General features: G+C 40.5%; 2 protein-coding genes and 2 pseudogenes across 2 annotated transcripts; 3 read left to right on the top strand and 1 right to left on the bottom strand.

Annotated features, from left to right (window-relative positions):
- Positions 1-906: 906 nt before the first annotated feature.
- On the top strand, positions 907-2,117 carry LOC146713967 (histone H2A-like; annotated as a pseudogene).
- A 1,328-nt stretch (positions 2,118-3,445) lies between these two features.
- LOC146713966 (histone H4-like) lies at positions 3,446-3,988 on the top strand. Its single transcript, XM_085439368.1, has 2 exons — positions 3,446-3,450; positions 3,707-3,988. Exons 1-2 carry the CDS (start codon positions 3,446-3,448, stop codon positions 3,981-3,983), a joined length of 282 nt encoding a protein of 93 aa, XP_085295494.1. The 3' UTR covers positions 3,984-3,988.
- A 10,599-nt stretch (positions 3,989-14,587) lies between these two features.
- Positions 14,588-15,002, bottom strand: LOC146713965 (histone H3-like; annotated as a pseudogene).
- A 465-nt stretch (positions 15,003-15,467) lies between these two features.
- On the top strand, positions 15,468-16,880 carry LOC146713964 (DNA/RNA-binding protein KIN17-like). The gene is made up of 2 exons (XM_085450601.1): positions 15,468-16,302; positions 16,414-16,880. Exons 1-2 carry the CDS (start codon positions 15,501-15,503, stop codon positions 16,794-16,796), a joined length of 1,185 nt encoding a protein of 394 aa, XP_085306727.1. The 5' UTR covers positions 15,468-15,500; the 3' UTR covers positions 16,797-16,880.
- The last annotated feature ends 1,023 nt before the right edge of the window (positions 16,881-17,903 follow it).

The following is a 17,903-nucleotide window of genomic DNA, read 5'->3' as shown; positions in this document are numbered from 1 at the left end:
TTTATAGGAAAGACAGTGAGAACAGGATAAGAAAATACAAAACAAATAAAATAAACAACTCCATATGTGGCACTAGTCTCGTCAGCAGAGAGCTGGGAGAAGGCTGTGAGAGATAAAACAATCTAAAACAATATGTCCCAGAAACAAGATGTCTTTGCTGGGAAAGTCTAAAAAGATCATTCTAAACTAATCTAACCATAGGCAAAGGGCAGACAAAAGGCATCTTTGTACATTTAAAAGAAGGTAAAGAAACATAGAATCATTTTTCCTGTAACAGATAGTAACACATTATTTGGTATCCCAAGTAACATAAAAGATAAGGTAGCAACAGCTGCATCTCTCAGAGATGACATGAAAGTGCGTTTTGTATTATACATTTTTTCCTGACTTGAACAGACAGTTTGAGCCTGTTTCGATGTGCTCGACTTGTTTTTCCTGGAAAGGCTTTCCTCTGAATTTACCTTTGTTTATTCTTTTTGTTTAATGTTAGCTGACGTATTCAGATATAGATATAAGGATAATGAAAACTGCGACATGCCACATTACTGTTTGCTAAGTACCACCCTAAATGAACATCTAATAATATACCTGTTAAAAAGGCCATATTTATACTCCAAGCTGTAAAATGTGTGATTATACATTTTTTTTATTTGCTAAAGGAACTAAAATTTTTGTCATTATCAAAGGGAAAGAGACAAAAGTGCAACAAGTTAAAATTTCAGTCATGTATTCCCATCAGATTCATGAAAGCCGTTGTAATTTGGGGTTTTCTGTGGGTTTTAATTAGTTATTTGAAGTGTCCTTTTTCCAGGATCGATTATTGAGCATAATCAATCATATCAGACATACAGGATGTGCCTTTAATGGCTTAAAAAAACCCCACAAGAATTGGGTGCATGAGAATTTCTAACTCTGGTTGTTTTCCTTTTAAGCATAGTCCACACATTTCCATTAGGGTCGGGGAAGGTGATTCCTGAAGCTTGCCTTATCTATTCCAAAACCAGGTTTAGTTTTTGGATTGTTGTCCTGTCCAGCTCTTGATTTGAGAAAAAGTTGACGAATTTGGAGGTAGTCCTCCTCCTTTAATATTCTGCCAGTATTGCTGGAAGCAAAACAGCCCCAGAGCATGCTGCTACCACCACCAAGCTTGACAGTTGCTACAGTGTTTGTCCATTTGAAAGCCTCACCTGTGCTCCTCCTAAACATACCTCTTTATTGTCTCAATCTTTGTCACATCTTTGACCATAAAACATTTTTCCAGAAGGCTTGTTCACATGTGGACAGCTGCAAATTTCAGTCGAGCTTAAAGGGTTTGCTTTTGGAGGAGGAGCTTCTTTCTTGGTTGGCAACCTCTCAGTCACTAAAAGTTGTAATCAGTCGCTAACGACGAGTTATTAGACCTTGGCTTTGTCGACCTAAGACACTGTAGAACCTTCAGCACCAATTATTAAAAAATGTAAGTAAGTGCATGTATATATTTGAGCCTGCATTTATATTTTGACCCTGTGTGGATAAGAGACAATCCAAAATGAATTCTTGTTTTTTTTGTTTTTTAAAGTCACTGAAGATGAATGGTGAACAATCATTCCACTCTGGGAAAGTTTTAAAATAATAAAAAGCCCAAAATTACCATGACATTCATGCCGATGGTGTGTATATGTAAGCTTGGTTGTTCATATGTGTGTGTATATAAAATAAATGATAAAATATGCAAGACTGGAGGCAAAGCCAGAGCTAAGGCCAAGACCCGCTCATCCCGTGCCGGGCTTCAGTTCCCCGTGGGTGGTGTCCACAGACTGCTGCATAAAGGCAACTATGCCGAGCGTGTAGGAGCCGGCGCCCCTGGCAGCTGTGCTCGAGTACCTGACCGCTGAGATCCTGGAGCTGGCTGGCAACGCAGCCCGCGACAACAAGAAGACTCGTATCATCCCGCGTCACTTGCAGCTGGCTGTGCGCAATGACGAGGAGCTCAACAAGCTCCTGGGGGGAGTCACCATCGCTCAGGGTGGTGTGCTGCCCAACATCCAGGCTGTGCTGCTGCCCAAGAAGACCGAGAAGCCCGCCAAGGCCAAGTAAACGCAAAGCGCTCGGCTTCACCAAAAACAAAGGCTCTTTTAAGAGCCACACACTTCTCTCTGAGCAAACATCCTTCTTGCTGTGACTGTGTCTGTAACATTTTGTGTATTGGGAAATGTAGATTATGTATCTTGATTTATTTTGAAATGTATGTTCATTCATGTCGTCTTACATAGTCAGGGACTGAAATCCACCTTCAAAATATACTATCATGAGTGCTTAAGCAGTGTGTTTCTTTTATTCACAAGACAAGAATAGAGGGTCTTAATATAAAGTCAAATTAAAACTAAAGCAAAAAGCTCTCAGTCTCTCCTGCTGAGTGGTTGAGGCTTGTGCCTTGTTCAACCTCATTGCTCATCTTACTAATTTAGAATAAATAGGATGTCACTAATTATTAGCTTCATAACTACCACTGTAGACACTCATCATGGTTCACTCGCTTGATAATTAAAGCAGTTTCTACGCTCATGGAAACAGACAACACGTAGTACATGACACTGTGGCAAGATCACAAACCTTGTCAAACACAATAGGAAATCATAACAACGTGAGGAGAGGGACAGGTGGACTTCTTTGGTGCTGCAGAAACTACCCAGGTACAGAGGGAGGAAAATGTGGAGCTGTTAGCAACATGTTCAGCACCACTGCTGCTAAATATGGGACATTTTGCAAAGTCACTTACATCTACGCTTAGTCAACCCCTGTTTTAAGGACAGTAGTGGGTTTGAGCAGGATTCGAACCTGGGCCTCCTGGTCTCAAGGCGGCTATTCATCCCATTGTGTTCTCAGAGCATATCATGCGACCTTAAAGCTCTCAAGAATTCCATTAAGTTGCTGAACCCTGACCTCTGACGTTGCAAATTAGTTGGTTTAGCTATAAACTTTGGTGTGTAACTCTGTAATATCTATAAAAAAATTAATGAAACCAAAAATGAAGGTGTAATTCAATATAAGTATGCAAATCAAGATGAAAATCTATTAATAGTTAAAAATATACAAGACAAAATATTATCCGAAAGCATGAGAGACGTGGTATGGCTCATCTTGCTCGGGCGCCTCCCTGTGAGAGCAGTGGTACAGTGGAGTTGTTTCGTTACCACCATGAAATGTCCCATGACCAACTGTGATAAAGATGAGACCCTAGAACATCTTCTATTGGATTGTTATAGGACAACTGAGATAAGACAGAAGATGACAGAGATTGGCTATGATGTGGATGTTAATATTAAAGCAGTTAAATATGGTTTGTTTAAAGAAAAAATGTGTGACGACAAAAGGAGACTCTTTTGGTTAGTAATGTGTGTAATAAACACACATATTTGGAAAACCCGTGCCAAAGGAGTACTTGAACAAAAGATGATAAGTAGTGATGTGGTGAGTAAACATATCATTACAGATCTGCGGAGAAGACGAACAGTGGACCTGAAACTTGGGAAAGTTTTCCCCCGGAATGTATTGAAATTGTAAGTTTTAAAAGTGGTTTGTGGACTCAGATGCTCGATTTTCCTCCTTGTTTGACTTTTTCTTTGGTGAGTGGTGTGTGATCACGGTTTTGTATATGTAATTGTATGTGTGTGTACATTTTATATGTAATTTTGTATACTTTAAATAAAGTGTTTAAAAAAAAAAGTAAAGGAGGCGCCAAGCATCACCGTAAAGTTCTCCGTGATAACATCCAGGGCATCACCAAACCCGCTATCCGTCGTCTGGCTCGCCGTGGCGGAGTGAAGCGTATTTACGGTCTGATCTACGAGGAGACCCGCGGTGTGCTCAAGGTGTTCCTGGAGAACGTCATCCGTGATGCCGTCACGTACACTGAGCACGCCAAGAGGAAGACTGTGACCGCCATGGATGTGGTGTACGCTCTGAAGAGGCAGGGCCGCACTCTGTACGGCTTCGGCGGTTAAACTCATTCGCCCTAATCCATCAAACGGCTCTTTTAAGAGCCACACACTTCACTTTGAGAGCTGTTCTGTTATGGTGTTATATTTTTTTTTCTGAAGTCTTGAAAATATTAGTGAAATACCTGCCAGTATTTCCATACCGACTGCTGATGTAGTGTGTTAGAACTTCACGAACGATTACCGACTGACATTGCCTACATATTGTAACGGACTGGGTTACAAGTTAGTTGACTGTTGTGTTATCAGTGTTCTGTGTTGAGAATTGCAAATTACTTATGGCATAGTTGGACCACACCCGCAGCATGGTGATTTACTGAGTGTCCTTGAATGTGCAGTAGTCTAGAGGCCGGTTAGCCTGTCAATCAGATTAGCTACCAATGACAAAGTCTGGAGGAGAGCAGGTGTGTGTGTGTGTGTGTGGTTGGCGGAAGAGAGAAGAGTGTCGGTGGTTGTGCTGTTGCTGTAGAGCGCACTTTTTTCCCCTGTTTTGGCGTTGGCTACGGCCCACAGTAGCCCGTGTTACTATTCTGAATAAACACCGGTAACCGGAACGCTGATCTTCTGTCGAGGGACGCTACAATATTATATTGACTCTTCGTTTTGCTATAAGATTCAGCTGTAATGCGTGCTTTTCTTCACAACGTTACAATAACTGACATGACCACAAACTGAACTTCAGAAGTTAGAGACAATGTTTATGCTTCTGACAGCATAAACTCTGACAGCACTGAGCAGCTCCTTTAGTGGCAGGCTGCAGCACCCACGATGTGGGACAGAGAGATTACTCAGGTCTTTCCTCCCCACTGCTGTCAGACTCTACAACAAAGACTTGCAGCTGATCAAACACACACATCCACACAAGTGCAATAAGACTGCTATATGTGCAATTCTTTTTTTCTGACAAAGTTGTACTTTTCTATTTTCTTACTCAGTTGTATATAGCATTTGTATTCTATTTTATTCTATTGCATACCAATGTTTTCTAATTTCCGCTACATAACTTTGCACTTTTGCTGTAACAAAATAAATTTCCCACCTGTGGGACTAATAAAGGTCATCTAATCTTATCGTATGCACTTACGACACAGATCTCTGGTTTCAAAGCAAGTTTTTAAAAAGAAAAGTCTGGGTAATAACTTCACAATTTAAGTCAGTCAGATTTTTATTCATGTACTAAAACAACTAAATGTGTTGCACATACTGATAGACTAACAGGGCTGTCCCACTTCAGTTCTAGTGTGAACATGAGTTTGACACCTATGGATTAAAGATTTAGTGTCATTACTTTAACCAAGTGTACTCTCAGAGGTGAGTGGCTCTTACAAGAGCCGTTAGTTGCTCTAAGACAGTCGCAGGATTTTATTTAGCTTTCTCAGTCTTCTTGGCCTGGATGTTGTGCAGCACACCACCCTGAGCGATCGTCACTCAGCCAAGCAGCTTGTTCAGCTCTTCGTCGTTGTGGACGGCCAGCTGCAGGTGGTGGGGGATGATCCTGACAAGGGCGTGTTTTGGCAGTGGTGGGGACGGATGATTCAACCACCGAACCCTGCCCTGCTTTTGTCTTTGTTTCTTGATAAAAAAAAAAAAGGAGAAATACACTTGCCTACATTTGCTATTCTACATGCGTTCATAGTTTTATATGTGAATTACTTAATGTTAAATTACCATTAAACAAATGACTGAGTAAGTATTTTAGACTTTTGTTTGCTTCAGTCATATTCCATATAAATCAGGTATCATACCAAAAAAAAAAAAAAAAAGAAGCTTGAAATACAGTCATGACAATAAAAGAATATAACTTTAAGGACTTAATAACATTACTTCAGTTATAGTGCACCAACATCTCTTATACATTAGCACTAAGGGAACACTTATTGACCTGGTGGTTTTTGTCCAACTACGATTACCACAAAGTAAAAGATCTCTCAGCAAAATGATGCAACATTTTAGGCACAATATTGCCCCGATCAAATCAGTGAGCTGGGATGTTTTATTCTCAACATGAACTACTGTTACAGCAAAAGACATGGACTACTGGTGTCCCACACAACAACTCAATGTCCACTATGTGAAGGAGCCAAACACATGCCTGCTCCTCTTGTTAACTGAGATAAACTGCTGGCATATTTGTTTTACATCTATACTGTCCAGACTCTCCTGGTGGACATGGCATACATCAGGATTGTTTAATCTCATTTGAGTCATTGTTGACCTTAGCCATCTTTTTAGTCTTGTGAGAGCACTGAAGCTTCTTTCAGCCTCAGTACATGTGTTTTATCCTCAGATTAAAATTATTGTGTGCTTGATGTGCCTCACCTTTGGGCCTGGCTCTTCCCCTCTGACTGCACTAGGACATATTGCTACCTGATAAAATAACACATGGATTCGTGCCATATAAAAAGTGAGACATGTCAATTCAGATTCTTTGTCAAATATACACTAATGAAACAATTTACATCAGCAGCCTAACAATTGTCATGATAATAAATACTAGTTAATCTATAGCACCAAATCATCAGTCAGTCACCTGTGACCTCGCCTCTTCACCTCTGTCCGAGCTACAACATGGCAGAGCTGCCTCTGTCACCTGATGAATAACAGTGAGCCATTCCACATACATGCAGTCACACATGTGCTTCAAATACAGTCATGAACCACCAAGTCATCATCCAACTTCACCTGTGATTCTTGTATCACCATTACTCCACCACTACACCATTATTAAAACAATTTGTGCAAAGTGCACTCCAAGGTGGAATATTTGCAAAATCATGACTACCTCATGATATTTTGTCTCAAAAATTAACCCTATGAATATGTCAGGATATGTTTACATGTTTGTTTTGCATCTATGAACAGAATCAACTTTCTGGAGATTTACTTTCCTGGGTGACTGAGAATGCATCAAGACGTAAACAGCTCCCTGAAAGGCACAGCCAATCACATTGACCATAGTGAATGAGGCAATTCTGAAAATAAAGTCAGTGAATTCCACGTTGATCCCAACTGTAACTTCTGGTATAGAAACAGCATGAAGATTTAAGTGTGAGCATAAGACTTATATTATAAAAACAATACTAATAAAAACAGTAAAGGAGCGAGCTTTTGGTGCAAGTGAGTGAGGTGGCTCTGAAAAGAGCCGTTGTTTGTAGGAGAGCGTGTAGCTTAAGCTCTCTCTCTGCGGATGCGGATGTGCAGAACTTGTCTGTGTCACCATTTCAGAGAATATGATCAAGAGATGACAATAGCCAAATTGTCCAGCAGGTGCCACTGTGGAGATGGTTTCAGATTGTTTTGAATCACAAACACTTCAAATCTTTCATGAAGCCTTGCTTTGCTCATCATGGTGACACCTTCACTGGAGATCTGTATCTCATCATTGCCATAGTTATGTCACAGTGTAGCTGGAAGCTGAGCCAAAATCCAGATTAAAGGGCAAACTTCATAAATCACAAAACTGACCTTTATCTTCTGAAGCAGAAAATCCACATTTATTCCCAACTAAGGGTTTAAATGCACAAAGGGCCAAAATAAGACAGAAATAAAACAGGAAACAAACACTGAGACAGAGACTAAGATGCACAAACTTGACAGGGACAAAAAAGAAAACAAACATGAAGCTGAAACCAGCTAAACACATGTGACACAGGGTTCATAAGAACAACAGGCAAATTTTTACTCAAACACAAAGTCCCCAGAGAGATTCATGCTTCACTAGCACAAACCTATCATCCAGGGGAAGGACAAAGAGCCCAAAACAGTAAGTAGTTTATCTGTAATTCTGTTTTTATAAATTCCTTCACCTTCTTTTACTTTGTGTTTGTAAGTGTGGCTTTAAAAAGACAATACGAGATCTAGTAAGGCTATAATTAGTTAACATGTTCTTATTCTTATGAGGTAGGCCTGATACAGTTTGTTTGCACCATCTACTTTCAAAAAGTTTAAAAAGAAGAAAGATCAGAAACTAACAGAGATCAGTGGAATTATTTCCTCTCCTCAATCTAATCCACTGACCTTAAGTGTTACTCTAATTTAAAAGCTTTGTGAGCTCCTGATGTCATTTCAGTGTTAGAATTCATAGACACTGTTGCGTCTGACACTTTACTATCAGGTCGAAGAAACCTTTTGTATTTCCCATCAGTTTCAGTGCAGTGTTTTCACACGTAAAGAACAACATGGGGAAATTCTGTAATTCTTCACCAACGTGTCTGATCAGATTAGTGGAATAAAGAAATATTTATGGCTTTTTAACTTATTGCATTTATTTTCTGTTAGAAAAAATTAAAACATTTAATTGTAAACTGATTTGGTTACTACAAATTTGTGTATGAACATATAAACTCTGTCGTTTCTTGCATGGTGAACTTCACAGTCACCATCATTATGTGATGTGTTGGTTTAGTGTGTGACCAGCTCAGTTAGAAGAGACTCCCCAATCAGGGCAGCAAACAATACAAACAAACAACAAATCTGCAGAAGCAAAGTTAGTCACCAGAACTATTCTGTTAGCAGACATTTATCACAGATGGCTGGTCTTTGACTCTGACCACACTGCAAGGTGTCACCCCTTATTCAACAGAGCATGTCTGTATCAGAGTGTGCAGATCCTCTCTGGAAACCCTAACTGTAAAGCAGGTCTCAGTTTATTTTTCATAGTAAAAGGAAACCTCAACATCTGTCAGCCTACGAGACCCTCCACAGATTTTTCAGGACTCAGTGAACAAACACCAGAGATTTTTTTTTCTATTTGTGGACTAGGTAGAGGCACAGGACTCTCTCAGCCAACATGGGACCCCAAAACTACAAGCTCGACATCAATATTGTATCTAGATCAGCTCTCTCAAGTTACTGAAGTAATTATGTGCTTAAGAATGCATTCTTCGGGTGGCCAGAGAGAAAGGCCAGATTCTATGGCGTGGGGCGAAGATAATGTTTTTTTTCGGATTACTCCCGACTAACCATGGACCGGCGTGTGTCCTTTAAACAAATCAAGTTGGAGTTGAGGGAAAGAGGAGTGGAATACTCCCTGCTCTACCCTGCCACTCTAGAAATAAAACATAATGGAGCAAGGCACAGATTTTCTTCACCTGAGGAGGCTTCAAAATTCATTAAGAACCCCCCCCCCCCCCCACGCACACACACGCACAAACGCATCCTCCAACCGTTTATGCATGGACGATGAATACAGAGTTTATCATGCAACATCAAAGGGATGTGCCTTTTTTCACGTCACGCTGTGCGCCACGTTATTGTTTACATGAGATGAATTGAAGAATGGCAGATAGAGACAAAATACTGTTACTGTTAATCTGACTATCTGCAGTTTTTACATGCTTACATATACACACGCAGTTACGGTCCCTCCATTTAGAAAGGCAGAGGCATCACAGTGTGATTATTTTACATGTAGTTGTTTTTTTCCCTGTGTAATAATATTCAACATTGCTATCAATACATTTTTCAAAAAATGCCTCTCTGTGCAAAATGGGTTCAAAAACATAAACAGCTGTGGGATCCTGTTTGTCTGTGATTTGAACCGGGGAACAAATTGTGGCAGGATCAGCCTGATGTTATTTGTATCCCACTGTAACTTTACTGTATAAAGAGCTAACATCTCCAAAATGTCAGGAGTAGTTAGTCATTACAACAAGTGTTTGTGAACTAAAAATCAAGAATGTGGGATACTTTAACTGAACAAACACACACATCCACACATGTGCAATAACACTAAGTGCAATAATCTTTTCTGGCATCGTTGTATTTTTACTCAGTTGTATATAGCATTCGTATTCTATTTTTATCTTATTGTATATATTTATTTTATTTTATTCTACTGTATATAGTATATTATTTTATTCTATTCTGTACAGCTGTGTACTGTATTTATTCTTATTGTATTCTAATTTTTGCGTCATAACTTTTGCACTGTCCACTTCCTGCTGTGACAAAACAAATTTCCCACGTGTGGGACTAATAAAGGTTATCTTATCTTACTGTTTGTCCGTGATTTGAAGAGCCCAGCGCGTGCTCCGGACGAAGGGAAAAGCAATTACGCAGGGGAGACCTACCTTGGCATTTGTGCAGGTAAAGCCAAAGGGAAGATATGCTTCACCATATTTTCTAGTCTTTGGCTTAGAATGAAGTTGGTTTGGAAACATATTCAGCTATGCTTCCTCTCCTGCTTTGCGTTTCTTTGTGCTCCCCGTGCTAGCAGTGTCCAAGTATTTTTTTGGGTTTTTTTCCCTTTCATTGGTCCCCCTTTAGAAGCTGGCTTTCTGTAACTTGAAGAACAGAGGAGTAAGGACAGAGTGGTGGTGTGGGGATTGGTGTGCGAAGAAAGAATAGGAAACCTCCCTTTGTCTTTGTTTTTTTTGTTGTTGTTTGTTTGTTTGTTTGTTTGTTTGTTTGTTTGTTTGTTTTTGAATTACTTATTTATGTATTTATTTTTCAGTTCTGCTATCAAAGTTTAAAATGAAATAAAAATTGTTGATGACAAAAAAAATTAATTTTTTTCATATCTTTTCTTTTACTTTAAATATATAAACTTATACATATATAAAATATATAAACTTAAGCTGTAGCTGTGGCTCATGTTTCTGGAGTTTTCAATTCAGAATCTTCACTCTCAGGCTGTAGTGCAGTGAGTGACACCTACTGACAGGTACTAAGTGTGGTTGCTGTCAGCTTTGGTAACGTACTATACCTTTGTGCAGAAAAGAGTCACACTGACACATTCAGACAGTTTAAGAAGCGCTTGGAGAAAAATGATTTAAACAAAAATACCTAACTGTGTGCAGTTTTTTAAAGGATAAATAGTCTACATACATGTCTGAAAGTGATTATTATGAAAGTACTCATTTTATCTGTAGCCACAGTCATGCTTCTAATTATCAGGTGCCCTCTGTATTGCTGTTACACTGCTTAGGTCAAATTGAAACATTTTCAGATAATATAGACTAATATCAGTGAAAGTGATAAACTGTTCTGTACTTAATCATCAGTCAGTGAAGGACTGAAAGCCAGAGAAAAAGACTTTTATAGTTTCATTTTCTTTATGAGTTGAAACATGGCGCCACCTTGTGGATAAAAATCATTTCTGAAGCTCTGAAGACTTTAAAATGTGAAATATTTTCAGAACAAATTAAAGTGCAGGTTTTTCCTCTGGTTGTTTCTATTGCAGTGGTTGTAGGTCTTGTAGTTTTGATCAGTCAGTGTTATTATCTGACTGACATTTTCCTTCTTCTGGCTGTACTGACTGACCTTTGACCTCATGTGTTGATGACTCTTCGCCTCTGTCTCCTCTCACAGGGAGAAGATGACCTGCAGGATCCTGCTGCTCATCATCCTCACCTCATGTGTCTCTGGTTAGTTTACAGCTTCACTTTATGAACTCCAAATAAAGCTCAACAACAGATTTGTTCCAGTTCTCAGTGTGTCTGCTCCTCTCTTTCCCTCTCTGTCTCCTCAACAGGATCATTTGTAGTCAATGTGACACAGACCTGCTATCAGGCAGAGGAGAACCACAACATCACACTGGAGTGGACGTTCACCACCAAACCAGACAGATCTCCAAAACTCTCAACATCCGCTGTGAACTCTTCATCAGTGATAAATCCAGGCTCAGGACTGATGACTCGGGTCTTTACCTGTGTGAGGTGAACACTGATTATGGCTTCAGTGTTGGAAGATGTCAACTCAATGTCACTGGTAAGATGATTATAATTGCTATTTTTATCTTTATTTAAATAAACAAGAAGTGAATGACAGGTGTTAAGAACTGTATTATCTTGTACATGGCAATAAACATCATGAGTTAAAGTCCACATGGTCCTGGGACTGACAGCAGCAGCTCTGTTTGTCTGCTGTCATTATTTTTGTTTTACAAAGGAAAAACATCTCTTACTGTTACGTCTGTTTTATTGCCAGAAAATAAATTATATACAAGGTAATGAAGCCACATATAGGGGAAGTTATATACATATGTGGATAGATACAGTGTTGACAATGACTGTTGACAGTGTTATAACTACTTGCACTTTCAATTCAGTTTCCACCCGCATGTAAGCTACAAGATCTACAAAACACTGCTTTTGCTTATTATTACTTTCTTTTGGTCGTGTGAAGGGAACCTGCAAAGTAAGAATTTCATTGCTCTGCGTAACCATTTGTGTTTTGCGGTGTACATGACAATAAACTTCTTGAATCTTGAACACTTTATTAATCCGAGGTGGGAAATAGTTCTGTTTTAGATGATCGGTTGAATTATGAAAGCTAAAAAATGTAAACATTGGAAATATAAACAAAGTAAGTAAAAATAAGTCAAATAAAGTGAAATCATAAATTAAATATTTCAAAGTTAAAATAACACCATGGGGAGCGTAAGACTCATCATGAAGATCGATCACTCCACAGAGCTGGGAAACAAGCTCTGAGGACTGGGGTTCACGCCATCAGGAAGTTTTCTTCTGATTGGTCAGCAATCAAGGTGAGTGTGTGACAGTTCATGTAATCAAAGTTGGGGTAACAGTCAGGTCTCTCTCCTGAAACATAAGATTGATGCGGATGAAAGCTTTACCCTTGAAATACCCAAAATCTTTACAAAGGATGTAAACATATTACAGTGATTATCACACCAAACATTAAATTAAACAAACCCCAAAATCACAGTTTTGTTTTCCAATCCAATGAAAGAAATAAACGATGGTAATTATGAGAAAACAAACAAGTGTACAGTGTAAATTGCTCGTTTTGGAAAAATTGTGTAACAGAGGGCTGAATATGGATGTTTACTTATTGTCTCCAGTGTGTTTACTGGTTCTATGACCTGCAACTCTGGCACTCTCCCCAACTTCACACCACATGATTTATATCATTATGTTATCAACAAGGCCTCAAGTTATCCTGGATAGGATCTGAAGGCCTACAAAAGCTTGGATGCTTCTCAGTATTTTGTGCCATGATGAGAAACAGTGTTAGTGTTAGTGTTAGACCGTGGGTGCACACGCTGCACCCACGGTCTCTGTCACTGCTCAGGTATTTATGTGATGAGAGAAGAAACTGGCAGAATGAAAGTTGGAACGAGTCTTCTGCTCCTCGCTTTTTCCCCTTATAGACTGTAGACTTGTAGTCAAGACCGCCTAAACCAAGACCAAGACAAAGTCGAGATGACACCGAGACAAAAAAGTCTTTAAACTGCAGCCAGATGCTGCTTTGTTTACGGGTTTCAGGCATATTTATGTGTTCTTGCTTTCACACAGCCCTCCTCACTGCTGTCTACTGTCTCACTCACTTACTGAGAGGACAGACGCACGCTCCACTTGACTGTCGCGTCTCTCACCCTCTCTGTTTTTCACACAATGATATTATCCTATATCCTCGCATGTGATTGGCCACAATATGGAGGGATTGGAGCACAGCTGAGCCAAGAGCTGAGCAGTGAAAGGAAATTAATCTCATTTGAGTCATTGTTGACCTTAGCCATCTTTTTAGTCTTGTGAGAGCACTGAAGCTTCTTTCAGCCTCAGTACATGCGTTTTATCCTCAGATTAAAATTATTGTGTGCTTGATGTGCCTCACCTTTGGCCCTGGCTCTTCCGCTCTGACTGCACTAGGACATATTGCTACCTGATAAAATAACACATGGATTCGTGCCATATAAAAAGTGAGACATGTCAATTCAGATTCTTTGTCAAATATACACTAATGAAACAATTTACATCAGCAGCCTAACAATTGTCATGATAATAAATACTAGTTAATCTATAGCACCAAATCATCAGTCAGTCACCTGTGACCTCGCCTCTTCACCTCTGTCCGAGCTACAACATGGCAGAGCTGCCTCTGTCACCTGATGAATAACAGTGAGCCATTCCACATACATGCAGTCACACATGTGCTTCAAATACAGTCATGAACCACCAAGTCATCATCCAACTTCACCTGTGATTCTTGTATCACCATTACTCCACCACTACACCATTATTAAAACAATTTGTGCAAAGTGCACTCCAAGGTGGAATATTTGCAAAATCATGACTACCTCATGATATTTTGTCTCAAAAATGAACCCTATGAATATGTCAGCACCATAGGATGAAATTATTGTGGCACCAACATTTTAACGTTAGACACATACTTTTAACAGCCTCTGTAAACTAATATCCTGGCCTGCTCGAGGCTGCCGTTTTCTCTGACAGTTTCAATCAAAATTGGAAATGCTACTGTGGGAGACAGAGAACTAATAGTGCTGCCTGTTGTGCAGTTAGTTTCCAAAACACGTTATTCATGGTTACATACAATTTCAGACTGATGTGGGCCAAAGCCTAGCATAGCCTGTAACGTTATTATGAAGGACACATTTTATGAGTGAACTTGAGTTCAAGTGACTAACAGGTTTCTTTGAAAAATACTTTAAATATAAATTTCGTAACTGAAGTCAGTGAATTCCATGTTGATGGCAACTGTAATTTCAGGAATAGAAACAGCATGAGGATTGAAGTGTGAGCATAAGATTCAATTTTAAAAACAATACTAAGAATAAGAATAAAGGAGCGAGCTCTTGGTGTGAGTGAGGTGGCTCTGAAAAGAGCCGTTGTTGTAGGAGAGCGTGCAGCTTAAGCTCTCTCTCCGCGGATGCGGCGAGCCAGCTGGATGTCTTTGGGCATGATGGTGACCCTTTTGGCGTGGATAGCGCACAGGTTGGTGTCCTCGTAAAGTCCGACCAGGTACGCCTCGCTGGCCTCCTGCAGAGCTCTGGAAGCGCAGGTCGGTCTTGAAATCCTGAGCGATCTCGCGGACCAGGCGCTGGAAGGGCAGCTTGCGGATCAGCAGCTCTGTGGATTTCTGGTAACGGTGGATCTCGCGCAGAGCCACGGTACCAGGCCTATAACGGTGAGGCTTCTTGACGCCCCCGGTGGCCGGGGCGCTCTTACGAGCGGCCTTGGTGGCCAGCTGCTTCCTGGGGGCTTTACCGCCAGTAGACTTGCGAGCAGTCTGCTTGGTTCGTGCCATTCTTCCTCACTTTTCTTTCCCTGTGATAAGAGCAGAAAATGTAGCGAACAGAGGAGACTCGCTGCTCTTAAAGTGTGTGACTGGCTGTGACGCGGTGCCGCTCCGGCTCGTGATTGGTGACTGGCTCCACGTGGAGCATCGCCCCGCCTCAGTGTGTGCCGCTCATTGGAGAAAAGTGCATTGATGTTGCGCGCTGCCGTAAGCCTCTCTACGATTGGTGCGTGACGAAGCTCCGCGCGCTCTGCGGAAATATAAGCGAGGCTTTGAGCTGATCGGGCCACATTTTCTCTTAGGTTCTTTTCTTCGTAGCATCGAGACTATCAAAACGAGTGGCCGCGGCAAGACTGGACATTCGCAAGTTTTTTCGTTTATTCGCGAGGGTATGACGTAGAAGCACACGCGGAAACTGTTTACCCTAGCAGCGAGCGCTGGTCTGAGCGGCTTTTCGAGGAAAAACGTTTTTTTTAAATCATTTTATAAAGTGTTTCGTGTTAAAGGTAACTAGTCATAATGGGAAAAGCAGATTTTCTTTCACCCAAAGCGATAAGCAACCGAATAAAAGCCAAAGGTCTACACAAGTTGAGATGGTATTGCCAGATGTGTCAGAAACAATGCAGGGACGAGAACGGATTTAAGTGTCACTGCATGTCCGAGTCCCACCAGAGGCAGCTACTGCTGGCCTCTGAGAACCCCACCAAGTTCATGGACTACTTCTCAGATGAATTCAAAAGTGACTTCCTGGAGCTGCTCAGGAGACGATTTGGGACCAAGCGAGTACACAACAACATCGTCTACAATGAGTACATCAGTCACCGGGAGCACATCCATATGAACTCAACGCAGTGGGAGACTCTGACCGACTTCACCAAGTGGCTGGGCAGAGAGGGTTTTTGCAAAGTTGATGAAACCCCCAAAGGCTGGTACATCCAGTACATCGACTGCGACCCAGAGACCATCCGACGCCAAGAGGAGCAGGCGAGAAAGAAGAAACAGGAGCTTGACGACGAGGAGAGGAGTGCCAGAATGATCGAGGAGCAGGTCCGCAAAGGCCGTGAAGGCAAGGGCACTGATGAAACTCCAGTCTACACAGAGCTCAAACGGGAGAGTGAGGAAGAAAAAGTTGCTTTCAACTTGGGTGCCTGTTCTTCTGTCACTGGCCCCTCCAAATCAAGTTCGGTTCTGGGTGCTAGTGCGCTTAAAGCAGCATCATCTTCGTCTTCGACCTCAGTAAAAAGGAAAGACTCCAGCTCAGACTCCAGAGGAGGGGAAAAGAAGAAGAAATCAGCTTTGGAGGAGATCATAGAGATGGAGAAACAACAACAACAACAACAACAACAACAACAACAACAACAACAACAACAACAACAACAACAACAACAACAACAACAACAACAACAACAACAACAACAACAACAACAACAACAACAACAACAACAACAACAACAACAAGTGAGAACTGATGACTGGCTGCAGCCCGATATTATAGTAAAAGTAATCACCAAAAGACTGGGGGAGAAATACCACAAAAAGAAGGCTGTCATCATGGAGGTACGAGACAAATACACCGCAGTGGTAAAAATGATCGACTCTGGAGACAAACTGAAACTGGACCAGAATCACTTAGAGACAGTTATACCTGCCCCAGGTAAACGAGTTTTGATCCTGAATGGTCCTTACAGAGATATGGAGGCTCTGCTAGAGGGCATTGATGAAAAACATTTCAGCGCTGCACTCACTCTTGACTCTGGACCTCAGAAAGGAAAGAGAGTGGACATTGCCTACGAGGATTTCTCAAAACTGGCCTGAATAAGCATACTTCCTGTTTAAACCTCAGGTAGCTTTTTAGCTGAAGGACTCTACTGTGTCAGAGTTTATTCTCCGGGAATCTCTTGTGTAATAGGTGAAACCATGGTTTCACCTATTACACAAGAGATTACACAAGACACCTATTACACAAAACTTCTCTCCTGCAGGAGAAGTTTTTACTGAATCATTAGAGCTGAACAGGTAATGAAGAAACAGGTTTACATTTTAGGTCACGTGAATGAGTTGAAGGGAAGTTATGAACTGTTTATGAGAGACAAATAACACCAGGATCCTTTTCTATGTAGCTGACATCTGGTAACTGTGCAGGGGCGGATCTAGCAAAGTTTTGCCAGGGGGCCAGGTAGGGCATTAACAGGGAAAGGGGGGCACAAAGACATAATTTTCTTTCTTATTCTCATTTAAAATGTCTAGCTTTTAATAAATAATTATTCTAAATCTTACTACCAAAGTGGTGATCTGGTTAAATGTATAGAGATCCATTATTGTATGTAGTAAATATTAAGTCTAATATATACCCTAGTAATAGTAGTACATACAGCACTTTTTCCTTTGGGAAGGTACCATCTGCGCTGTCTGCAACTGTATTGAAGAAAAATATTGAATCTAATTATTATAGAAAAATAATTGATTTCTGTGCATTAAAGTAGATTACGTCAATTAAGCATTATCAGGCGGAGGGTGCGGGGTGGTTTCCTAATATTTTTGCTGGGAGTTGGCAGCCCTATTAGTTAGTTTAATATTTCTATGTACTGTTTAGAATACCTGAATAAGGAGGATGGTGTAAGTTTTTTAGGTTGATCAGTATTGCTGAAGTATAAAATATTTTGGGTGCAGTGTATTTTTTGCATACAGGTATAACAGAATAGCTTTAATGTTTTGTTTTTAAAACTGAGTATGAACTTATACAAAATGCAGCAAAATATTTATAAAAACAGTTTTATTTATTATAAAATACACTATATCGGATTCATATCGGCATCGGCAGATAATCAAATTTATGATATCGGTATCGGACATAAAAAAGTGGTATCGTGCCATCTGTAGTTTGCACAGAGGCACAAGTAAGATTTGTTTTGTTACAAGGGA

Source organism: Copadichromis virginalis, linkage group LG3 (assembly GCF_057382275.1).
Source record: "Copadichromis virginalis isolate Kocher_CV1m ecotype Utaka linkage group LG3, C_Virginalis_male_GT1.1, whole genome shotgun sequence".
Taxonomy (NCBI): domain Eukaryota; kingdom Metazoa; phylum Chordata; class Actinopteri; order Cichliformes; family Cichlidae; genus Copadichromis; species Copadichromis virginalis.
Note: the sequence above shows the minus strand (reverse complement) of the source record. Positions and strands in the feature narration are given on the sequence as shown.